General features: G+C 42.0%; 1 protein-coding gene across 4 annotated transcripts in view; it reads right to left on the bottom strand.

Annotated features, from left to right (window-relative positions):
• LOC145343954 (excitatory amino acid transporter 2-like) overlaps nucleotides 1-27,001 on the bottom strand; it is a 181,092-nt gene that overhangs the window by 77,476 nt on the left and 76,615 nt on the right. For all 4 annotated transcript variants that reach the window (XM_080190531.1, XM_080190528.1, XM_080190529.1 and 1 more), the window contains 2 exons: nucleotides 13,721-13,863; nucleotides 1,519-1,671 (listed from right to left, as the gene is read on the bottom strand). In XM_080190531.1, the coding sequence (XP_080046657.1) occupies nucleotides 1,519-1,671; nucleotides 13,721-13,863 (296 nt within the window). The remainder of the gene's footprint in view (nucleotides 1-1,518; nucleotides 1,672-13,720; nucleotides 13,864-27,001) is intronic.

The raw sequence follows: 27,001 nt of genomic DNA, 5'->3' as shown, positions 1-27,001 counted from the left end.
CGATCCAATTTCTCTACTCCATCCTACTGTACTGTGATCAAATGCATTCAAATTCTTCACACAAGTTATTCAAAGTATGAGGTGTGGCCCAGCAATAGGCCTTTCTTCAGAGACTTCAGCACAGAATCTAGAGTGGCATGCCAGTGCAGGTGTATGGGAAGTGCCATCATTTGAATGAAACATTTAACTGAGATCCCTCAGGTGAACATAACAGATTCCATGGCACTGTTTGAAGAGGAGCCGGTCGCTCTCCTTAGTGTCCAAACCAAGACTTAGTGTCTTTCATCCAAATCACAAAACAAATGGTCTGATTGTTATCACTTTGTTGTTTGAGGAATTTGCAGTGAGCTGCTGTTTTTCCTACATTAAGATAAATGTGGCATTTTAAAAGTAATTCATTGGTTGTAAAGCACTGAGGAATGTCCTAAATTTCAGAATACGCTGCATAAATGTAATTTTATTCCTTCCTTTAGGGACAATATGGTAGCCGGGGGATTTAAGCTTTAAGTGTGCTATATTTAATTATATTTTAAAAACAGGTATGCTATTGAAGTTTTATGTCAGAAAAGATGCAAGAATATCAACCGTAAAAGGAACAATAATTTCTACCACATAAGAACCATGCTGATTGGTTCATTAAAGAACGAACCTGACAATGGTTATCTTCCAAGCTTTTTTCTAGTTACAAAGGGTACAATGCGTGGACATGTTATATCCCCTGCAAGGGAGGAGACCCTGTACGTGAATATGTTGTTTCTAGTATGTGAGTCACACACTGTGAGCCTGGCTGATAATTTTGCAAGCATGGACTGGTTTGGGTGCTGGTGTCAAGGTGAAAAGACAGTCTGCCTATCACATAAATGAATAATGTGGTAGATGAATTTCAATGTCAGTGTGATGCTTGGGATGTAGGCTGTGCATCCCAATGACCGGCAGATTCGATGAAACACTCCTCTCTTCCGCTGCTCATAATTAGCAAAGTACTGACTGTACCGTCAGCCTGTGTCCTCTGATTACTGACTGTTCTGCCACTAGAAACAATTTCTCCTTATTTGTTATCAAAACTGAACCCAATTTTGGACACCTTGATTAAATCTCCTATAAATCTTGACTGTTCTAAGAAAAACAAACCCAGCTTTTGAAGTCACTTCAAGTAACTGGGGTCTCTCCTTCCTGCCACCTGATTAGTAAAATTTCACCTACACCCTCCCCAAGAACTGGATATCCATCCTGAAGTATAACACCTAGAACTGAATACAACATTCTAGCTAATGTCTAAAGAGTAATTTATAAAGATTTAGCATAGCTTCTTTGTTTTGTATTTTATGACTCTCCTTCTAACGTCAAGAATCCTATATTTTTTAACTTCTCAACCTATCCTGCCACTTTCAAAGATTGGCATTTATGAAAGTGATTCTTGCTATTTTTCACCCAAAACTTGTGGTTGACGGTGCTGGGCGATCTTTTCCAGGGATGAGCACTTGTACAGATACCAAATGTGTGGCAGATGCTGCTCACCTGTGATTAAACTGGAGATGATCAAAGGGAGAATCAACATCTTCAACATCCTCATGAGGATATCGCCTGGAAACGATATGAGCATGACAATATCGGGATGGATGGGAGATGCATATCGGAGCAATCCTCCAAACACTGCGCCAAATATCACACCTGTAGATAGAAGAAATGGAGATCAGAGGATAATAATTACAATTCATGTTTATGTCGAGCCCCTTTACGTAAAGAGCCTGGTAAGATAATTCACCAATGCAAAGAAACCTTTGAAGTGACAGCAATTCAGTGAAGTGAGAGAGGCAAAGGGATTGGGATGTACAGGTGTACAAGTCACTGAAATACAGGTGGAGAAGACAGTCAAGAAAGCATATGGCATGTTTTCCTTCATCGGCCAGGGTATTGAGTTTAAAACTTGCAAGTCATGTTACAGCTTTATAGAACCTTAGTTAGGCCGCACTTGGAATACAGTGTTCAATTCTGGTCGCCACACTATCAGAAGGATGTGGAGGCTTTGGAGAGGGTACGGAGAAGATTTACCAGGATTTTTCCTGGTATGGAGGGCATTAGTTATGAGGAGAGGTTGGAGAAATTTGATTTGTTCTCACTGGAGCGACGGAGGTTGAGGGGTGACCTGATAGAAGTCTACAAGATCATGAGAGGCATGGACAGAGTGGATAATCAGAAGATTTTTCCGAGGGTGGAAGAGTCAATTACTAGGGGGCATAGGCTTAAGATGATGTACGAGACAGGGTGCCTGGAACTCATTGCCAGGGTGGGTAGTGGAAGTGGATACAGTGGTGACTTTTAAGTCTTGACAAGTACATTATAGGATGGGAATAGAGGATATGGTCCCCGGAAGGGTAGGGGGTTTTAGTTAAGTCGGACAGCATGGTCAGTGCAGGCTAGGCTGGCTGAAGGGCCTGTTCCTGTGCTGTAATTTTCTTTGTTCTTTGGTTGTTCTTATTAGTTGGCCAAACTTTGGTTAGAAAGTTGGATTCAAAGCTTTTCAGGCTCTGTTTTGCAACATAAGTTGACTACAACATTGACCATTATTGTGGAAGTGTTACAATGCATTGCAGTACTTTCTCCATTGAACAAATGGCAATAATACATTTAAAGTGAACACAAAAATGTACTGCAAACCCTCCCTGTCAACTTTGGCAAAATTGCAGGCAGCAGTGATTATGAAAACACATTCCCTGCTTGAAAAGTAGAAAACAAATTTGAGCAACTGTTCTCCTCCATTGATACGCTGTCAAGCTTTCAATTTCAGACTCATGGGGCTGCAATAATGTGGTGAAAGATGTAGCAATTATGAATGCTTGGCTAAGTTCCAAAAACCAATACTCTGTTGACACAGCTGTTCAACAAATGACTGACAATTATACAAGCTCATAAAATACTCAGCCTTTTGCGGCCTTCTAAAATATAATCTTTTTTCTTCAATGTAGAGGTTTTATAGTGTTACAGGTTTAATTTTGTTACACCTGCATTAAAAAGAATTCTTATTGCTATTGCATGGCTGCTATGAACTGTATATACAGGGTGACTATGGAAGATATATGGGGGTCATGGAAGTGACATGGGCAAAAAAAATGGCATGGATGGCACAGGCGACCTGGAAGTGGCATGAAGGAGACATGGGGATTGGAAAGGGCATGGGGTGGCATATGGAGTGGGTAAGTGATAACATTTAGTTTAAGTGATGATTTTGAGAGCTGGATGACTGTGGTGGGGAATGAAATCAGACCTGTTAACCATCCTGCCTGCTCACCCATACTTTTCCCAGCCCCTATTGGGGCTCACAGACTGCACTGTGAGTCCAGACTGTGAAAAAACTCAATTATCGGGCAAGGCCACGCATGGGTCTGGGCACTGCAAAAATGTGCAAATCATCTTTTCCTGAACATTAACACAAAAATCCAGGGCCATGGTGTCTACTTTCATTACAAATTCCACATCTTGATAATGCTGTGCATAGAATTCCTGCAGTGCAGAAGGAGGCCATTCGGCCCATCGGGTCTGTACCAACTCTCCACCAAGAGTATCTCAACCAGGCACAACCCCCCGCCTTATCCCTATAACTCCGCACATTTACCATGGCTAATTCATCTAACATGTAGGTCTTTGTACTGTGGGAGGAAACTGAAGGATACTCATGCAGACACGGGGAGGATGTGCAAACTTCATGCAGACAGTCACCCAAGACTGGAATCGAACCCAGGTCCTTGACGTTGTGAGGCAACAGTGCTAATCGCTGTGCAAAAAGGTTTCTCCTGGTTTCCTTCATACTCCCTTACATTTAATCTAGTCTCTATGTCCAGTTGTTCTGAATGCTTCAATCATTGGAAATAGTCTGCTTCTATCCACTTTGGCTTAATACACATAATTTTAAGTACTTTCATCAAAAAGGGAGGGGGGTGTGCTGTGGCACTGGTAGTATGCTGTGTGAACCTATCTGGCAACTTCATATCCACCCCGATCTTCTCACATTTTATAGGGGTGTGGGGGGCACTGGATGGCCTGCCCAACCTTAGGCCTATTGAAGACAATTGACAGTGACTTAATTGGGTCTAATCCAATACATACTACCTGTGCCCACTGCTCTCACCTAGTACCACTGAGACTACAGAGCTGCTGGTTATTTGATTGGCAGATCTCAGAGGTGGAATTTCTTGTCCCTTGGATGGGTGGGAGAGCAGAAATCCCAACTCCAGCCTTCTAAATGAGAGCTGAGCAGTTGTTCTTCCCATGACCAGGCTCTCTACTGACATTTTAGCTGGGGCACGGGTATCATGCACCCCATAAAATCCTGCAATTGATTTTTCAGGTACAGCCCTTCTTCAGAAGTGGAAGGTATTTCAGAGGAACAGTTTATAAGAAAGAGAAGAGTGGGAAAGGAGAAATGCATATATGTGATTTGATGCGCAAAACTATACATAGTACAAAGGACACCTTAAATTCCAAATTTTCTAGAACTTACCATGAAACCCTATACTAAACTCAGTCATTATACCCAATTTGCATTATTTTTTTAAAAAAAGGTTATGTCTTTCTAAGAGTTCCAAAGCTATTGCTCAAAGTGGACAGGGCAAACCACTAATCCCTCTCATTGCTGGCTCTAAAAATCAATAAACATTCAAATTGAATCCAATTCATAATTTCCACAAAAGGGACAAACTAAATGCAAGCTGACAAAAATGGGCATCTGATCTCAGGCTTGATCTTACGTTGATCTTTTCACATAATTACTTCTTTAAAAAAAAATTCACCCCATGCTTAAAGTTACAAAGCCAATGCTCAGAAGGCACCATGCAAACCTGAACCCATTCCTTGTTTGTTCTGAAAACCAGATTCAAATTCCAATTCATGCTCCCCATGAGAGAGACAAGCAAGATCCAAGCTGACAAGATAAGACATCGCATCCCATCTTGGGTTTGATCAGATGCTTGATCTCAGCCAAAAGGCCCCTTGAATCCAATCTCTCCTTCCCTCAATCATTCAAAAACAGCAATGTCCTTTTTATACAGTGACAATCAAATCAATACACAATACTCTAAATGTAGTCACATTAACGACTGTGAAGGGACAGGATTACCTAATGAATTCTGTTCGATATATATTTTAATGCTTAGTAACATTCTTTCATAACGATCCTGCTTTTCTCAAACTTCTGAATCACAATGGGCAATACCAAATTCATAATATACAAAGAATGTATTCAGTATGTTAAATATTCGTTCCATTAAAAGTTTACTGGAACCTCCAACATTATCTCTTACTATTGTAGGTGGCATTCTGATTGATGAAAATGTTTTAACTTTTGAATCAAGCTAACTCCTAATTCACCATTCACTTTATATCCCCCAGTGATTGTACAACCATTGGGTTCTCAGATTGCTCAAACCTCAATCTGAGATTTTCTTCGATTCACATTTTTTTTCTTAATAACAAGATTCTAGGAATCAATTTTTACTTTTTATGAAGGGCATAAGATGAAAGTAGACAGATGGGGCAACCATTTGAGACACCACATGTTTTTTACTCCCAGGTCTCCTTATCTTCACGTCCCACCAGTTAATCGGCGGGGCCAGTTGATAAAATTGGGTGAGGGGCGAAAAATCAGGTTCACGGCCTATTTCTCAGCTCGCAATCTTACCGGATCCAGATATCAGATGTGATTACGGGCACGAAGCTAATTTCAATATTTAAATACATTTTAAATAGAATTTAAACATAATTAGTAAGCCTGGGACAGTATCATCCAAGCTCATTTGCTTTAGAGGCCTCGCCGGTTACGGCCCTCACCAGCAAGGATCATGTATGGCTCCCATCAATGGGGACTTCATGTGATGGCCTCACCATAAGGACCAAAGGCCAATAAGGCTCTCTTATTGTAGGGGCAGGCAGTGCCCCTTCAGCCAGTCAGCCAACCGCCCCGTGGAGTGTCAGGCAGCGCTAATGGAGCAGGGCAGCTATGATGGGACCAGGGCCTAAGGTGAGGCAGAGAGATCTGCACTTTCACAATTACACCCTCAGGCGTGAACAGCCAGCGTTCCAGTATGCTTGGGACTTGTACCCTAACAGGAAACAGCTCGTGCATCATTTTTACACAACGTGGCATAAGATTGCATGTTCAAACTTGCCCAGAAAAACTGATCCGAAACACTTCCATTTTATGCTTGTTCAGCACTTAGAATCTCTTTGATAAGATCGCCCCCATAATGTTCAAAACAAAGAATTCAACAAAATGAAAATATGAAAAAAGTTCTTAATAAAATATTTTATCAGATCATCTTCTGCGCCTTTGTTAAATCTTTCACTTGAAGGTTTTGTTTACACCTTGTTCTTGGAAGATAGATTATGTCTACTTGCCAGGAAACATCAGTGGGCTTGAATTGGTTAGTTCATGCAAATTTTTTTTTTTGCTTTCCAGCACATTCAACTCAGCAATTTTAAAACAATTTTGAACAAGAGGAAACTTGAAGCTCAAAATTGCAGGTATGCAGAAGGTTCCAAATGGATGGCAATCCTGCACAATATTAGTGCACACCCCACACAGAGAGAGTTCAAACTGACCTAGAAATTGAGGGGACAAAGAAAACAATAAAGGCAGCCAGGCAGTTTGTTTCCTCATCCTAATTTGATGTCATCTTTAAAAATAAGAATTTTGAAAGTCAATAGTGGAATGAATATAAAGATGCTCATTCACCAATTTAGGGAAAACACAACTCGTTTATTTAGAGATTAAAACTATACATACAATCAGCTCCTGAGATGACTCAGAGTATAGAAACCCACACTTATGGGGGTGATCGCCTACCCAACACTATGTGGAGAGGTATGGCAGGTCAATGCCAATTCCTTAGACAGGTCTGAACGTATGAAAAAGTTTAAAGAGTGCAGCAATTGTCACACTCTGTTAAAAGCTTCATTCAGGGGAGTCTTCCAAAACCAACACTGTTTTTAGCAGAATATGCAATGCAGCCAATAAGATTCAGAAATTTGATTAAAAAAACACCCATAGCAATTTGCCATTCCAAAAATGACGTGACTTCAGATGTGTTTTTGGGAGACTGTTCCTCTTTTGTGGCCTTGTTTTTGTCTTCTATGGAGTGCAATCCTTATGCATTTACATGCTGTCTTAGGCAGGTTATCTCATTGGCTTGAAAAGTACATTTCTGCTTCTTGAGATGAACTCCAGCCTCTTGAAATCTTCTCAGCACCTCCTTTAACTTTGCTAGATACTTGGCTTCTGTTGATCCAGTTATAAGAACATCGCTAAGGTATACAAGGGCTCATGACAGTCCCTGCAGCAGTCTCTCCATTGCCTTCTGAAAACAATGCTTTGGTACCCACAGCCTACATGTACCAATGCAGTGTCCACTATTTTTAATTACTTCTCCAGTATAAATTATTAACTTGGCCGCAGTATTCTTCAAATTCAATGGTTGAACTCCTTTTCTCAAGTCCCGATGTGTCTGCTCAATTATCACCGTAGTTAATGCCCTTGTATCAGCTTGCATTTTAAGAGGCTTCCCATTTACCCAGAGCATTACAGTGATGAATGAGGCTATTGTGTCTGCTTTTCACAGAATCCCTTCAGTACAGAAGGAGGCCATTTGGCCCATCGAGTCTGCACTGACCACAATCTCATCCAGGCTCTATTCCCACAACCCCACATGTTAACACTGCTTATCTCTGACACTAGGATCAATTTAGCAAGGCCAATCAAAGCATTTATGGCAAAGATGCAGAGTCCACACAGACAGTGACCCAAGACAGGAATTAAACCTGGGTGCCTGGCGCTGCGCCATGCTGTCCAATAAATTTGTTTTCCCTGACCAGGAATCAAACCCAGGCCGTAGCGGTGAAAGCACCAAATCCCAACCACTAGACCACAATGAGTGAATATTTAAATCACTTATTGGATACACATTATTTAATTGGTTACTTGGTAGACTTGACGTGGCTCTGCTCCTATGCCGTAAGCGGTTTCTCCTATGACCTCTACAGCTGCAGGATTCAGGGGACTGGTTACCTCCACATCGATAATATTCCACTTCGAACCTTGCTTATTGATTGCCTTTTCTAAATTTTCTAGTCTTATTTGTGGCTGAATTTGTTTCCCACCTCATGGCTACTTCTTCACTTTTGGCACTATTGCTAACTGCAGGTTCCCACCCTCATTGATAAATGGTGCCATTTTGCATGCTGTGAGAATGTGCAAGCTGCAGATTGTATGATCATGACCCAAGGTCCCCATTCTCCCTCACCCCAATCCTCCCATCTGATTTCATGCTTTCAGATACCCAATTGGGCTGACACGTGCCCCCAGTGACATTCACTGAACTTTAGAGTATAGGAATTTGCAAATGGTGAGTTAATCAGGTCAGGGGACAATGGATTGCTCATGCCCAGTTCACTAATTGGTTGGTGTGTGGGTGGGGAGCGGTGGGGGTGGGGAATACACATTGAAACCCTTGGGGTACTGTTAGGGCTACATGACAGCCTCCTATCATGCAACATGGTGGAGTCCAGCTATAATTAAGCACAGGGCTTCATGCCAGGTCTACAGTCCATCCTTTCTGGTGTAGAAATGGTGACTAACTTCATGATAGCATTGCAGACTCATAGCGATGATGCAGCCAACATGACACTCGTGTCGCAGTTCCAACTCAGATAAGGAGTCATGAGATCCATGCTTGCTACCATGTAGTTCAGATTTTTGCAGTTTCTAGCTTTGGATCTAAGAATTCAAAAGGACATTCAAGTTCTCACAGCAGTCCACCAACTGTGCTCCAGAAGATAATGAGTGTTGCTGGGGTGCAGTGCACAACACGATCCAGTTGTCCTATTTTAGGATGAAGCATTCATGTTCCCGTCACTGTGACTCTGCCACTGCCCTTGCTGTTACAAGGACATTTTGCAAGGCCATCTGCAGTCAACCCCAGTAAAAATCAGCAGCCTTGCTGCAAGACTAGGAGAGCGCTGTGTAGGAGCATAAGCACAGTAAAAAGTCTGACAACACCAGGTTTTAGTCCAACCGATGACATTCGTGCGTTGGACTAAAACCTGGTGCTGTCAGACTTTTTACTGTGTTTACGCCAGTCCAACGCCGGCATACCCACATTAGGAGCATAAGGGCAGGCAAAGTCATCCACAAGGTATGAAGGAAATGCTTAAGGGTGAACAGTTTGTTCTTGCTTGGATAATTTGAGGAGTTGCTTAGTAAGATTTTACAGCAAGGCTTCTGTTGGTGGCTCTTATTTCAGGATTTTTTCTAAGAGAATAGTGAAATTTTTAAAAACTCATTCATAGGGTATGAGCATTGCTCGGCCAACATTTATTGCAGGCACATGAAAATGTGGGGTTAATGCTAGTAAAAGGAAGATGATCGAAGGTTTGATTTATTGTCACATGCATTAACATACAGTGCAAAGTATTATACAGACAAAGCATACCATTCATGGAGAAGGAAACGAGAGAGTGTAGAATGCAGTGTTACAGTCATTGTTAGGGTGTAGAGAAAGATCAACTTAATACAAGGCGAGTCTATTCAAAAGTCTGACAGCAGCAGGGAAGAAGCTGATCCTGAGTCAGTTGGTATGTGACCTCAGATTTTTGTATCTTTTTCCTGTCAAGGGAGGTGGAAGAGAGAGTGTCTGGGATGTGTGGGTTCCTTAAATATGCTGGCTGCTTTGTCAAGACAACGGGACATGTAGACAGAGTCAATAAATGGGAGGCTGATGAATTGGGCGACATTCATGACCTTTTGTAGTTCCTTGTGATCTTGGGCAGAGCAGAAGACATATCAAGCTGTGATACAACCAGAAAGAATGCTTTCTATGGTGCATCTGTAAAAGTTGCTAAGAGTCGTAGCTGGCATATCAAATTTCCTTCACCTACTGAGAAAGTAGAGGCGTTGGTGGGCTTTCTTAACTATACTGTCGGCATGGGGGGGATCAGGACTGGTCCCCTAAAAACTTGAAGCACTCAACCCTTTCTACTTCGTCTACTTGATGTAGACAGGGGCATATTCCCCACTACGCTTCCTGAAGTCGATGACAATCTCCTTTGTTTTGTTGACGTTGAGCGAGAAATTATTGTTGCTGCACTAGTTCAGATTCGTCATCTCATTCCTGTACTCTGTCTTTTTGTTGTTTGAGATCTGGCCCACTACGGTGGTGTTATCAGCAAACTTGAAAATCACGTTGGAGGGGAATTTGGCTGCACCATCATAGGTGCATAAGGAGTACAGTAGAGGGCTGACAACACAGCCTTGTGGGGCACTGGTGTTGAGGATGATTGTGGAGGAGGTGTTGTTGCCTATCCTTACTGATTGTGGTCTGTGAGTTAGGAAGTTCAGGATCCAGTCACAGAGGGAGGAGCCAAGGCCCAGACTATGGAGTTTGGAGATGAGTTTCATGGGAATAATAGTGTTGAAGGCTGAGCTGTAGTCAATAACTAGGAGTCAAATACAGGTGTCTTTGTCATCTAGATGTTCCAGGATTGAGTGCGGGTCCAGGGAGATGGCAATAGGCAAACCGTAGTGGATCCAGGTAATCTGGGAGGCTGGAATTGATTTGTGCCATGACCAGCCTTTCAAAGCACTTCATAACGATGGATGTCAGAGCCACCGGCCAATAGTCATTAAGGCACACTGCTTAGTTTTTCTTAGGTATCAGGAGGATGGTTGTCTTCTTGATGCAGGTAGGGACCTCAGATTGTTGTAAAGAGAGGTTGAAGATGTCTATGAATACTCCCACCAGCTGATCCACACAGGATCTGAGTGCTCAATAGGGTATCCCATCTGGGCCAGTCGCTTTCTGTGGGTTCACCTTCAAGAAAGCTGCACTGGTATCTGCAATGGTGACCTCAGATACAGGATCATCCAGAGCTCCCAGGGTGGAAGGCATGCTCTTTCTGATATCTCTTGCTCAAAATGGGCATAGAATGCATTGAGCTTATTAGGGATGGGTGCGTTGACCCACAATTTTACATGCCTTCTTCTTGCAGCCTGTTATGTCTTGCAGACCTTGCCGGTGTGGCTAGCCTGGGACTCCAGCTAGGTTCAGTACTGTCTTTTGACATCTTTGATGGGTCTCCTTAGATCGTGTCTGGCTTTCATGTATGGGTCACCTGACTTGAATGCCTCAGACCTGGACTTCAACAAGCAGTGGATATCTCTGTTCATCGTGGTTTCCGGATTTGCTTGTTTGGCACACAGTCTTCAATACACTTACTAATGAAGTCAGTTACTGTAGTGGCGTACTCATTAGGTACTGATCGTAGAGTTTTTAAATACTACCAGTCCACTGACTCCAAGCAGTAGGAGATCATCCAATTCCTCAGAGCAACCTTGCACAACTTTCTTTGGTGGATTCTTCCACTTCAGTTTTCGCTTGTAAGCTGGGAGCAAGAGCACAGCCTTGTGGTCTGATTTGCCAAGGTGTGGGCTTGCGATAGTATGGTAGGCATGTTTGACATTTGTGTAGCAGTGGTCTAGGATGTTTGGGCTTCTGGTGGAACAGGAGACATGTTGGTGGTAACTAGGTGGTACGCTCAAGTTTGACCTGATTGAAGTCCTCGGCCACAATGAACAAGGTCTCAGGATGTTTCGTCTCAAGGCTATTCATAGTGGTGCATATTTCATTCATCACGATCTTCACATCCGCATGGGGTGGAATGTGAACTGCCATCAGGATAATGGAGGGAACTCCCACAGAAAATAGTAGAGGCGGCACTTTAGCATTTTAAGGGACATGGTTTCTGAGTGTATGATCACAGGCAGCCTGTCCACAATAAAAGTATCACTTTCTTCCCACCACTTCCTCTTCCGCCATCCTCTCTTCAGCCATTGCTCCATCTTCCTGTCACATTGCAGACTCAGGATACTGCAATGAAAGCCCCCATGTGCATAGACACATCACCAAATTCTCTATCTTGCCATGAAGAATGTAGCATCTCCAAAAAAAAGTGCTTCCACAAACTTTAGCAGACATTATTCTATATTACTTGACCTGCAAACTGTTTGGTGGCAGATGGCTATTGCAGCTGATCGCATCTATTACTGTGTGTGAATGACACACACGCTCAGTGGGCAGTTCAGTTTTCGAAAACATGTCAAATCAGCCAGGGCAGCCAACTGAAACCAGGATCTGGCCAATTGTGACACATTATGCACCCAGCATGGGGAAAACCACATAGTCCTCTCCAGATTCAGCCAGAAGCACCAACCACACATTTTCAGGGCTTCCAGCTTCCAAGCACTGGCTCCAGCAATTCTATGAAAGCAAAATTCTAGCCCTCAGCATTTTGACAGAGCAGGATATTTTTGATTTCTATGTTGAATATTAATGAAAGTTGTATTAAAATTTCAGTGTTAACATGAATTGATGAGATGGATGAGAAGTAGAGCTCTGAGCGACATGAGGACTATTCTCCAGAGGGATAGCAATCATAGTGTCTGTGTATCCAGACCCATTTGAAGCTTCGTAATTGCTCATTAAGTGGAAAAACAACCATGCTGCAAGTGATGTTGAGGCTGAACGTTGTTGAGAGAAATGAGATGAATGAAGCACTGCCTCCCACCAGTGTGATCAGTGCTATCTATATATGTCAAAGTGGATTTTACTGCAGCCTAAAGCATTTGTTCAGAAGCTACAAATCCTGTGGATGCAGGGTGCCAAGCTATATAATCTTCAGGGCAACAATTCATCTTCTCAACCTAACTTAGTAATTAAATATACAATGATAGCTGTTCTGTGCCTGGGATTTGGACAAGTATCTTATATGGAACATGGCTCAGAAAAGTGCTACTGAAGAATGAATTTCATATAAGGATCAGGAGTCTGAGCGTGGAGGAATATTTTATACAGGGTTGAGATCAGGATTCAAGGGTCGAGGAGCTGTTAAACATGTAAGGATTACCACCACTTTCTCAATTAAGTTGAGGAAGGAAAGGGACAATAAACACTAAAAAATGTAATAAAGGAAACACAAGAAGAAAACTGTCAGATGCTATGAGAAAGAACAATGGAGGATGCTGTTTATCGGGACAGAATAGCAGAGAGTGTTCAGAAAGCTGAAATGTAATGTACTCAGAATATAAACGCAGAAATAAAGGATGAGAACATCCAGGATAAAAAACTTTATAAAGCAAAGTTAACTGTCATTTTAATACCAACAGTAATCAGTTGTTTATGAACTAAAGCAACTGAGAGTGAGTTTTATTTCGAGATGAAACTAGGGAGACAAATAACTTCCATAAGGGTAAGGGCTCATTTTCACCAGTTAGAAATATCCATATGTTTTACGGAATTGGTTTTACTCTGTTGAGATCATGTATGTTAAACACCACGACATGGCGATGATAGCGTTGGACTGGGTAAACACAGTAAAAAGTCTCACAACATCAGGTTAAAGTCTGATCAGAGAACCTTCCACACACCTGACGAAGGAACAGTGTTTCCAAAAGCTTGTGGGTTTACTATCAAATAAACTGGTTGGACTTTAACCTGGTGTTGTGAGACTTTTTACTGTGTTAAACACCACATCATTACTTCATCAATTGCAACATGCATTGTACGAGTGAGAAAGCCTGATATTCTTTAAAAACACTCCTCATACTGCAATCTCACCACTGCTCCCAAAATCCTTGCTGGAGGGCAGAAGAATGGTGAATGGTCGCAGTTATACTCACCAAATACTGTGAAGGTCAGCAGCAGGTTCTTCCGCAGATTCTTTCCCAGCCGTTTCCACAATGGGAGATTGCTGTTAAGTTTGTCGGGAGTCAGGTTACATTCATCCATCCGCACTTCCACTTGTTTGGGCATTGTGGTCAGGCTGAATGAGAAAGGAAACTTGGATCACATTTAGAAGAAACACTAGCTAAAGCTACCCATTCTCAAGCACTTCAGGTAAAGTGTTCAGTCCAGATGCACAAGAACATGAAAGATTTTAATGTACCAGTGATGCATTGTTGTAAGCCAAGATGCTCCGAGTAAGGTTTCTTAATAAAAGGCCAGTTGCTGCTCTTTCAAAACCATTTCTCTTGCACAGTAATGTAAAAAAGATACTGTCTTTAAGAATATTACAGAATCAGCAGGCATTGCATTATAAAGCCTTCTGTCTCTCTTCAGTCTAAACATTCTTTGCAGCCAGGAATGGAGGTTAAACAAAGACACATAAATTCCTGTACTGATAGGAAGGATTCTTCTGGTGCCTTGTGTAAATTTTTATCTATATTAATATCTAGTAAATCTCAAAAAAGTTAACTATGATATTAAGAGACATGAATTGGCATTGATGTACTAGGAAACGTTATTGAAAGGAAGGACAGGCAATGACAGGACACAGGCAATGGCAGGCATTTACGAACAAATAGGTGAACTCCAGAAGTTGTTTACTCCTGTTTGGCACAAGAGCGGTAAGGGAATTATGGCCAAATCATGGATTACAAAGGAAATTAGAGATAGTATTAGATTCAAAGAAGAAGCTTACAAATTGGCAAGAAAAAGCAATAGATCAGAGGATTGGGAGCAGTTTAAAATTCAGCAAAGGAGGACCAAGAGAGGAAAATAGAGTATGAAATTATACTAGCGGAGAATATAAAACTGACTGCAAACATTTCTACAGGTATGTAAAGAGAAAAAGATTGACAAAAAATGAATGTAAGTCCCTTAAAGTCAGAAACAGGAGAATTTACAACAGGGAACAAAGAAATAGATGAGGAATTAAATTCATCTTCACAAAGGAAGACATGAATACCAGAAGTCCTAAGAGAAGCGAGTTTTAGTGAGGAGCAGAAGGAAATCAGTGTTAGTAGAGAAATGGTTTTGGGGAACTTGATTGGATTGAGGATAGATAAATATTCTTCCCAAAGTACTTAAGAAATTGGCCTTGGAAATAGCAGATCCATTGGTGGTCAATTTCCAAAACTCTTCGGACTCTGGACATGTCCCTCAAGATTAAAGATTAGCTCATGTAAGATGCCTATTCAAAAAGAGAGGCAGAGGGAAAACAGGGAACTATGAATCAGTAAGCCTGATGTCAGCACTGGGGAATTTGCTGGAGTCCATTATCAAGGATTTCATAGCTCAACATTTGGAAAGCAGTAGTATAGTCAAACAAAGTCAGTATGGATTTACAAAGAGAAAACCGTTCTTGTAGAATCTATTGGAATTCTTTGAGGATATAACTAGCAGAGCTAATCAAGGATCCGGTTTATTTAGACTTTTAGAAGATCCCACATAGCAGACTACTATGTAAAGTTAAAGCCCATGGGATTGAGGGTAATGTCCTGAGATGGAAAGAAAGTTGGTTAGCAGATAGGAAGCAAAGAGTTGGCATAAATGGGTCTTTCTCTGATTGGCAGTCAGTGACTAGTGGGGTACTTCAAGGGTCTGTGTTAGGACCCCAACTGTTCACATTATTATTAAAGATTTGAAAGAAGGAATTAAATGTATTATCTCCAAATTTGCAGATGATACACGGTTTGGTGGAAAGGTAGCTGTGAGGAGGATGCAGAAATGCCTCAGCATGATTTAGATAGGCTGAGTGAGTGGGCATATGTATTGCAGATGCAGTATAACATGGATAAATGTGAGGTTATCCACTTTAGTAGCAAAAATTGGAAGGCAGGCTCGTATTGACTAGCAGAGTGATCTCAGGGTACATGTGCATAGATCCCTGAAAGTTGGCACCCAGGTTGATAAGATTGTTAAGAAGGCGTACGGTGTGTTAGCTTTTATTGGTAGAGGGATTGAATTTTAGAGCCATGAGGTCATGTTACAACTGTACAAAACTCTGGTGTGGCCGCACTTGGAGTATTGCGTACAGTTCTGGTCGCCGCATTATAAGAAAGATGTGGAAGCACTGGAAAGAGTGCAGAGGAGGTTTACCAGGATGTTGCCTGGTATGGTGGGAAGGTCTTATGAGGAAAGGGTGAGGGACATGAGGTTGTTTTCGTTAGAGAGAAGGTTAAGAGGTGACCTAATTGAGGCATACAAGATGATCAGAGGATTAGATAGGGTGGACAGTGAGAGCCTTTTTCCTCGGATGGTGATGGTGAACATGAGGGGACATAGCTTTAAATTGAGGGGTGTTAATTATAGGATGGATGTCAGAGGTAGGTTCTTTACTCAGAGGGTAGTAAGGGCGTGGAATGCCCTGCCTGCAGCAGTTATGGACTCGCCAACTTTAAGGGTGTTCAAATGGTCAGTGGGTAGGCATATGGATAACATTGGAATAGTTTAGGTTAGAGGATCATCAGATTGATTCCACTGGTCGGCGCAACATCGAGGGCCGAAGGGCCTGTACTGCGCTGTAATGTTCTATGTTCTATGTTCTATTATTCAAATGGGTGTAAATTGAGAGAGGTGGATACTTAGCAAGACTTAGTGTTCTCATGTACCAGTCACTGAAAGTAAGCGCACAAGAACAGCAGGCATTAAAGAAGGCAAATGGTACATAACTTTTTAGCAAGAGGATTTGAGTATAGGTATAGAGATGTTTTACTGTAAATGTATAGAGCATTGGTGAGGATTATTGTGTGCAGTTTTGGGTGTCCTTATCTGAGAATGTCCTTGTTATAGAGGGAGTGCAGCGAAGGTTTACTTGATTGATTTCTAAGATGGCAAGTCTGTCATACGAGAAGAGATCAATTAAGATTGTATTCATTGGAGTTTAGAAGAATAAGAGAGGATCTCATAAAAACTTATAAAATTCTAACATGATTAGACAGAATTCCTCTACAGTTAGCTAATTCATTAGGTCTAAGCTGTTGCTTCTTAAGAAACTATGTTGAAGTTACTTATGAATACTCAGTTGCCTAATCTTAGATATCTATGGCTCCAAAAATCAAAATCTTACAGTAAGAATATAATTTATCCAGTCTGTGGTGTACATGCACAGAAAAACTAGTCATCAGTGAACTGCCCAACACCTGAAACCAATAAACACCTGCCTATTCCTTCGACATCACCTTCCAAACATGTAAACTCCAGCACCTAGACAGACAAAGGCAACAGATGCATGGGAATGCCACCACCTGCAAGTTCCCTTATAAGTCATACACCATCTTGATTTGAAATATATCGTCATTCCTTCACTATCACGGAGTCAAAATCCTGGAACGCCCTCTCTAACAGGGTGGGTGTACCGATACTACATGGACTGCAGTGGTTCAAAAGGCAGCTCATCACCACCTTCTCAAGGGCAGTCAGGGAAAATAAATTCTGGTCCAGCCCGAGGCACCGACAACCCATAAAAGGATAAAGAAAATCATGATGGAGCATCGCTTCCATAACATTCCTGATTTAACGTTGGTGATTATATTTCATTAACAAGCTATAAAAAAGCTCAAATTTTCTCAGTCATCGGTTTCTTACATTGGGAGGGTTAGTCAGTTACGGTGGTTTGATGCATGTATATTGGATTCTGAAGCTCTTCAGATTATAAAGAAATTGCACTGCCCAGTGGCAGCACATTGACAGCAATGAAAAGTAATTACTTTCAATATTGATTGACAATTATTTGCATATAATGATCGGCACTAAAAAAGTGATGCCAGGGAGACTGCTCTGTACTGGTACACTGAAACCAGAAAGACTGTACTGAACTGAGACCACACAGACAGACTGTACTGTAACAAACAGACTGAACTATACTAAGACACAGACATAAAACAAATTAATCCATGAGAATTACAACTCCTAAACTCAGCAGTGAGCAAGTAAAAGCCAAGATTTGACAAATTTGTGACTGTAAAGCACTGAGCAATAGAACAGGCGGCCATGACACCTTACCCTTAGATCACGAGTGAACACTTGTCCACACACCCACTAAATGGAAGGCCTGTTAATCATAGAATCTCTACAGTGCAGTAGAGGCTATTCGGTCCATCAAGTCTGCACCAACCCTCGAAAAGAGAATACTACCTAGGCCCTAATCCCATAATACCACACATTATCATGACCAATCCACCTTACCTGCACATCTTGGCAACTATAGGGCAATTTAGCATGGTCACTCCATTTAACCTGCACATCTTTGGATTGTGGGAAGAAACCAGAGCACCCAGAGGGAACCCATGCAGACATGGACAGAAGGCGTAAACTCCACACAGTCACCCAGAGCTAGAATCGAAGCCAGGTGCCTGGTGTTGTGAGGCAGTAATGCTAACCAGTGTGCCACTACACCACATATCCATCCCCAACGAAGGGATACTGTACCAGCAATGTCCAGCAGCCAGCATTACAAACTGCTCAAAGTCATTCATTCACTTAGAAAATGCTGTTGCATCTATCCATATCACTATATATTACCAAACTATTTCTACTACCAGCTTATCAGCAGCATTCCCATTTTGGGTGCCCTTATTAATATTTCCCAGTTATTTTAAGAGCCCTGTTTTTCTCCTTTTTTCTAATGCTGCGCTCACTAACATTTCCTATCACCAACATCTGCTGGCAGGAAATGTAGAATATTTTTGTGACCAAAATTCCTTGACATCTTGTGTCTGATTCAAAATGTTCAAACGCAGCTACACGTTCAACTGTGTGAAGGGACTGGCAAAAAGCTGGCCTCATAGGTTCAAGATTATCAAAGCTGGAATAAAAAGCACATACAGAGACTGAGAGCTTGGTAGGTTCACTAGACTGATTTCTGGGATGGCAGGAATGTTGTACAAGAAGAAATTGGGTTGACTAGGCCTGAATTCACTGGAATTTAGAAGAACAAGAGGGGATCTCATTGAAACATATAAAATTCTGGCAGGACTGGGCAGACTGAATGCAGGGATGTTGTTTCCTCTGGCCAGCGGGCCTAGAACAAGGGGTCATAGTCTCAGAATACAGGGTAAGACATTTGGGACTAAGATGAGGAGAGATTTCTTCATTCAGAGGCTGATGAACCTATAGAATTCTCTACCACATCGGGCTGTGGAGGCCAAGTCACTGAATAAATTTAAGAAAGAAAGAGGTAGATTTCTAGACATTAAAGAAATCAAGGGGTGTGCAGGGTATGTGTGTATGGCATTGAGATAAGAGAATCAGTCATGTCACATTGATGGGTAGAGCAGTCATGATGGGCTGAATGGCCTACTCTTGTTCCTAGTTTCAATGTTTCTTTTTAATGCTCGAAAACAAGTGTGAACATCTTTGTGTCAGCAGCAAGTTAGTGCAGAAGTTGTTTACAGCTGGGGTCTAACTGCTTATATTTGCCAGTCAAAGTCAGGCAGCTTGCATTACAAAGAGCTTGTTGAAATATGCAATGCATAGGATGTTGCGATGAGCAATTTAGTGATGGAAAGCGAGAAGAAGGGGGAAACCGGGATGTCAAAACAACTGGGAAAGGTTAATGAGAGCAGCTATTCTGTTGAAAATTAAGTTGGCAACAGAAGTAGTTGATGATAGTGGGCTCATGTGGGTTAATCTAAAGTTGCTGTCAATGAAAGTCACTGGGCTATGACAAGCAACTATGCAGGAATCCTTTGACAGGCACAATCAGCTGCCCAGTTCACACTCCAAGTTTGTAAAATAATTCTAAGGCTACCTTGCAAGTTTCCCCTGCCTCCTCTTTAGCCTGTGTTTCCTCCTCTCAGCACATAATTGTGCATCATGCAGCATACAATTTTGCCATGGGTTTTGCAGTTGTAATGATGGCAAAACTGTTGACATTTTGCCATCATTACTCTGTGAAACTGACAGCTTGAGTGTCCGCACATGCACAGTTAAATGTGAAAATCCAGAAGTTGCCGTCAGTGATTTCCACTCCTCGATAGGATACGTAATTAAATTCCTGGTAATTGCCAATGAATTAAAAATCACTGAATTGACATTAACTCTTCCTCTTTTTATGCTCTATTTTCACTGTAGAAAGCCTGGGAAAAGTTAAGTCCTGTTGCGTGAAGTGCAACTGAGTGTTTACTAATTTGCTAAGTAATAATTAGTGCTGAATGATCCCTCTAGTGTTGAAAATCTAATATGTGTAGTGTACAAAGAAGCCCATTCACCAGGTTGTGACTTATGCATCTGCCCCACAGCAACAAGAATTTTGGAATATCTAGTATATAAAATTGATGATTTACTGCCTGAATGCCTGTGACACACTGAGCAGCTAATTCCCCTCACTCCTGTTCAATCTACACATCAACCAGTTGCTGCTGTTGGGCTCCTGACTGTAGAGGCCTCACTTCCAAAGAAGGTTCCATTTTAATCTGACCCCCTGATTAGTTTCAGAGTAAAGTAAGATCTGGCTGGCACTAAACAGGAAAGCAATCTATGCCATTCAGATTCCTGCTGCTGATTTACATTAAACAGGAGAAGCAATATGGATTTTTGCTATGTGTATTGTTGTCACTGATATGAAACCTGGATCACAGCCTCCAATTCAAGACTCACTGATAGAGCAGAATGGATTGTAGCTCCCTCTGTGACACACTCTGGTATAACAGCATGAAAGATACCTTCTTCCAGCACTATCTGATAATACAGTATACATTACAACTTCCCCTAACACTCATTGATAACACATTATAGATCAGACCTCCCTCTGTAAAAGTCTCTGATAGTACATATAGTTTATAACTACCTTTGTAAAACTCTCTGACAATGCAGAACAGATTACTTCTTCCAAGAATACATATAAATTGCACCTTGCTCTGCAACATGGATGTAATCAGTTGTGAGCTATTTGTGGCCCAAATAGCCGCAAGAGGCTCATCTGGATTGTGACTGCTGCCCAGGAGACATTTTGTTTTTCATTGCCCACATGCAAGGTTTTCACATTCTGCTGATTTGCTTTGGAGTATTTTTTTCATAAGAACATAAGAAATAGGAGCAGGAGTAGGCCATTTAGCCCTTTGAGCCTGCCCCGCCATTCAATAAGATCATGGCTGATCTGAAATGGCTCAGTTCCACTTTCCCGCTTTCTCCCCATAATTCCTAATTCCCTTATCTATTAGAAATCTTATCCAGATCTCTCTGCATACTTTCTGCACCTTCCACGCAATTTGCTTTCCCACTCATCTTTGTATCATCAGCAAATTTCATCACCCTACACTCAGCCCGCTCCTCCAGATTGTCTATGTATATGGTAAACAGTTGAGGCCCCAGCTCCAGTCCCTGCGGCACTCCACTTGTCACCAACTGCCAACCAGAAAAGCACCCATTGATTCCAACTCTCTGCTTCCTGTTCAATAACCAATCCTCAATCCACGCTAACACCTTACCCCCAACTCCGTGCACCCTAACATTCTGCAGCAACCTTTTGTGAGGCACCTTATCGAACGCCTTCTGGAAATCTAATCTGGAAATTTCCTCCTGCTATGACTGAAGTGAAACACAAAGGTAAAGCAAGGGGAAGGGAAGTGAGGTGCACGCTGATTGACTGTGTCGTGTGCTCCCTCTGTATCCAAAGTGTAAGCATTTCTTTTGTTGTTACCATTTGAAGTTAATGATAGTTCTAATAACATATAAATGGTTCAACATTTTCTGTAACTTATTAAATATAAATGTGTATTAAATCCTATTCATACGGTCATGGTTAGCAAACAAGTCTGATTTCAAACTTTCGGCCCTCTGAGACGAAGGAAGGCCACTCATGTGGCTCACTCACTAGCCTAAGTTGCCCATCACTGCCTGAGATTATACTTCACTCTGAAACACCCTCAAATAACAGTATTGATTGCACTGCCATCTATAATAGTCTCTGTCAATACATATAGATTATATCTCCCTTCCATTATAGATTACACCTCCCTCTGTAAACTCTGACAATACACATAGATTACAATTCCCTCGCACTGTTATCAATTACACAACCTCCAATAATAGTATATATTTGATGTCCCTCTCAGTCTGATGATTATATGGCCCTCTGTAACACTAACAAGTGTAAATTATACATCCATCTTCACACTCTGAAAATATTATAGATTACCACTCCATCTAACAGTATACCTTATAGGTTACACCTCCCTCTGATAATGTAACATAGATTACACTTCCCTCTGTAATGCATGCTGATAATACAGTATAGATTACACCCCATGTAACATATCCTGATAATGCAGTATAGATTACACACCATGTGAAACACAGTCTGATAATACAGTATTATCCTGTATTACACAGCCTGATAGTCCTTGTAACACAGCCTAATAATGGAGTATAGGTCAAATGCCATGCAAAGTTTGACACAATATAAATTACATGCCCTGTGTAACATTGCCTAATACAGTAGAGATTACATGCCCTGCGACACAGCCTGATAGTACAGAGAGATTATACATCACGTAACAGCCCGATAATACAGCACACATTGCGTGCCTGATAGTAGTGTATATTACACACTGTGTAACACAGCCTGATAATACTGTATAGATTACATGCCCTGTAACACAACCTGATAATACAGTTTACACTACATGCCCTGTATAACACTGTTTGATAATACAGTAGAGATTATTCTGTGTAACATATCCTGATACAGTATAGATTACACCCCCATAACACATTCTGATAATAAAGTATAGATTACACCTCCCTCTGTACCAGTTTCAGCTAACATATTATAAAGTACAATACACTTTATAACACACTGATAATGCAGCATAATTTAAACAGTGCATTATAATGCATTTTAGATTACACCTCCTTCCGTAACATTGAATGTTGTGTAGATTACAACTTTCTTTGTAACAATCTCTGATAACAGTATAGATTACACCTCCCTCTATAACAATTTCTGATGTAACAGTTTAGATCAGACCTCTTGCTTACATTCTCAGATATAACAGTAATCTAATATATAGATTACACTCCCCTTTTAATATTCACTGATATAACAGTATGGATTATAGCTCTCTCTGTAGCAGGCTACAAAACGTATATGTTACAGCTCTTTGTGTAACAGATTATGATATAACCGTTTAGAATACAACTCTGTGTAAATATGTATAAAAATACATATTTCCATTCCTAAAGTAACATTCTCTACTCTAATAATACATAACCTGCATATACTGTAACCTTCATGCGACACATTGATATAGCAACGTGGATTTTAGCTCATAGTGCAAGATACTATGATATCCCTACATATTATACCTATTAATCCTTCTAACCTATGCATCTCAGGACACTAAGGGGCAATTTTAGCATGGCCAGTCAATCTAACCACACATCTTTGGACCGTGGGAGGAAACCCACACAGACATGAGGAGAATGTGCATGCTCCACACAGACAGTGACCCAAGCTGGGAATCAAACCCAGGTCCCTGGAACTGTGAAACAGCAGTACTAACCACTGTGCTACCGTGCCGCCCATTCTTTGGAATTGCAGTAAGGTTACAGTCAACTAATATAACAGCGTGCATTATTTTCCAAACCTCGCTGGATTCTGGGGAAGTGCCGGAAGATTGGAAAACGGCTAATGTTATGCCGCTGTTTAAGAAGGGTAGCAGGCAAAAGGCGGGGAATTATAGGCCGGTTAGTTTAACGTCTGTTGCAGGAAAAATGCTTGAATCCGTCATCAAAGAGGAAATAGCGAGGCATCTTGAGAAGAATTGTTTGATAGAGCAGACGCAGCACGGATTCGTTAAGGGGAAGTCATGTCTGACGAATTTATTGGAATTCTATGAGGATGTGACTAGTGCGGTGGTGGAGGGGAACCGGTGGATGTGGTGTTTCTCAATTTTCAGAAGGCGTTTGATAAGGTGCCACACAAAAGGTTGCTATAGAAGGTTAGGGGGCATGGAGTTGGGGGTAAGGTGTTAGCGTGGATAGGGGATTGGCTGTCAAATAGGAGGCAGAGAGTGGGTGTCAATGGGTGCTATTCGGATTGGCGGTTGGTGACTAGTGGAGTGCCCCAGGGGTCGGTGCTGGGGCCTCAGCTATTTACCATTTATATAGATGATCTGGAGGAGGGAACCGAGTGTGTGGTGTCGAAATTTGCTGATGACACCAAGATTGGTGGAACGGCAAATTGTGCGGAGGGTGTGGAAAGTCTGCAGAGGGATCTGGATAGACTGAGCGAGTGGGCGAGGACCTGGCAGATGGAGTACAATGTTGGCAAGTGTGAGGTTATCCACTTTGGCAGGAATAATAGTAGGAAGGATTACTACTTACAGGGCGAAAAGCTGCAGCATGCTACGGTGCAGAGGGACCTGGGGGTCCTTGTGCATGAGTCGCAAAATTGTAGGAAGGATTACTACTTACAGGGCGAAAAGCTGCAGCATGCTACGGTGCAGAGGGACCTGGGGGTCCTTGTGCATGAGTCGCAAAAACCCAGCCTACAGGTGCAGCCGGTGGTCAGGAAGGCAAATGGGATGCTGGCCTTCATAGCGAGGGGGGTTGAATATAAAAGCAGGGAGGTCTTGCTGCAACTGTACAGGGCACTGGTGAGGCCTGGAGTACTGTGTGCAGTTTTGGTCACCGCACTTGTGCAAGGATATTTTGGCCTTGGAGGGAGTGCAGAGGAGGTTCACTAGGCTGATACCAGAGTTGAGGGGGTTGAACTATGAAGAGAGGCTGAATAGACTGGGCTTGTACTCGTTAGAGTTTAGAAGGCTGAGGGGGGATCTTATTGAGACGTATAAGATGATGAAAGGGATGGATAGGGTAGAGGTGGAGAGGTTCTTCCCGCTCAGAAAGGACAGCAGGACTAGAGGGCACAGCCTCAAGATAAGGGGGGTGCAGTTTAGAACAGAGTTGAGGAGGAACTTCTTCACTCAAAGGGCGGTGAATCTCTGGAATTCTCTGCCCGTTGAAGTAGTGGAGGCTACCTCGCTAAATATATTTAAGACGCAGGTAGATAGGTTTTTGGTAGGCAAGGGGAATTAAGGGTTATGGGGAGAAAGCGGGAAAGTGGAACTGAGCCACTTCAGATCAGCCATGATCTTATTGAATGGTGGGGCAGTTTCGAAGGGCTAGATGGCCTACTCCTGCTCCTATTTCTTATGTTCTTATGTTCTTATTACATCCCACTTCGTGACACACTCGGGCATTGCAGTAGGGATTTCTACTGTTGTCTCTCTAACATTGATTCATAACAACATGGATTACAACACCCTCTGCGGCACCCTCTGGTATTGCAGTCGGGATTACAGCTCTCTTCAAATGGTATTAATACAACAGCACAATTCTGTGGATGCTAGAAGGCTGAAATGCCAGCAGGGAATGCTGGAAATACTCAACAGATCCAGCAGAATCTGGGAGAGAAAAGCAAATTCTGATGAAAGGCCATGAGCTGAAACATTGATCCTGTTTTCTCTCTAAACTGCTGCCAACCTGTTTAGAGCATTCAGTATTTTCTATTTCTCGCCCTCAGTTCAACTGCATGTTGTTACAACGTGGATAGGCAGTGCCTCTCTAACACACCCTGTGACAACAGCATGGATAGGCAGTGCCTCACAAGTGCTCTCTGTTTCTATCCATGTTAATATCACAGGGAGTGTTAGAGAGTCACTGTCTGTCCGTGCTGTTATCACAGAGAGTGTTAGAAGGTTAGAGAGGCATTTTCTATCCATGCTGTTATCAGAGAGAATGTTAGAGAGTCACTGTCTATCGGAGCTGTTAGCACAGAGAAAGTTTAAAAGACAATGTTCGAGAGGCACTGCTGATCATGCTGTTATCACAGGGAGTGTTAGTGCCTCTCTAACACTCCTTGTGATAACAGCATGGATAGAAAGTGCCTCTCAAGCAATCTCTGTTGTTACAAAATGGATAGACAGTGACTCTAACACTCCCTGTGATAACAGTACAGATGGACAGTGCCTCTCTAACACTCCCTGTGATAACAGCATGGATAGACAGTGCCTCTCAAGCACTCTCTGTTGTTACAACATGGATAGGCAGGGCCTCTCTAACACTCCCTGTGATAATAGTTTGGATAGATAGTGTCTCTCTGTCTATCCATATTACTATCACAGGGAGTGTTAGAGGATCACTGTCTATCCATGCTGTTATCACAGGGAGTATTAGAGAGGTACTAACACTCACTATGAAAACAGCATGGATAGAAAGTGCCTCTCAAATGCTCTCTGTTGCCACAACATGGATAGACAGTGCCTCTCTAACACTCGCTGTGATAACAGCATGGATAGAAAGTGTCTCGTTAGCACTCTCTGGTGTTACAAAATGGATAGGCAGGGCCTCTCTAACACTCCCTGTGATAACAACATGGATAGACAGTGCCTTTCTAATACTCCCTGTGATAACAACATGGATAGACAGTGCCTTTCTAACACTCCCTGTGATAACAACATGGATAGACAGTGCCTCTCTAACACTCGCTGTGATAACAGCATGGATAGAAAGTGTCTCGTTAGCACTCTCTGTGATAACAGCATGGATAGACAGTGCCTCTCTAACACTCCCTGTGATAATAGTTTGGATAGATAGTGTCTCTCTGTCTATCCATATTACTATCACAGGGAGTGTTAGAGGATCACTGTCTATGTGTGCTATTATCACAGTGTTCGAAAGAATGTTAGAGAGGCACTTTCTATCCATGCTGTTATCACAGAGAATGTTACAGATTCACTGTCTATCCATGCTGTTACCACAGAGAGTGTTAGAGGATCACTGTCTATCCATGCTGTTATCACAGGGAGTATTAGAGAGGTACTAACACTCACTATGAAAACAGCATGGATAGAAAGTGCCTCTCAAATGCTCTCTGTTGCCACAACATGGATAGACAGTGCCTCTCTAACACTCGCTGTGATAACAACATGGATAGAAAGTGTCTCGTTAGCACTCTCTGGTGTTACAAAATGGATAGGCAGGGCCTCTCTAACACTCCCTGTGATAACAACATGGATAGACAGTGCCTTTCTAATACTCCCTGTGATAACAACATGGATAGACAGTGCCTCTCTAATACTCCCTGTGATAACAACATGGATAGACAGTGCCTCTCTAACATTCCCTGTGATAACAACATGGATAGACAGTGCCTCTCTAACACTCCCTGTGAT

The sequence above is a fragment of the Carcharhinus amblyrhynchos genome, chromosome 6, assembly GCF_965287045.1.
Source record: "Carcharhinus amblyrhynchos chromosome 6, sCarAmb.v2.hapA, whole genome shotgun sequence".
Lineage (NCBI taxonomy): Eukaryota > Metazoa > Chordata > Chondrichthyes > Carcharhiniformes > Carcharhinidae > Carcharhinus > Carcharhinus amblyrhynchos.
Note: the sequence above shows the minus strand (reverse complement) of the source record. Positions and strands in the feature narration are given on the sequence as shown.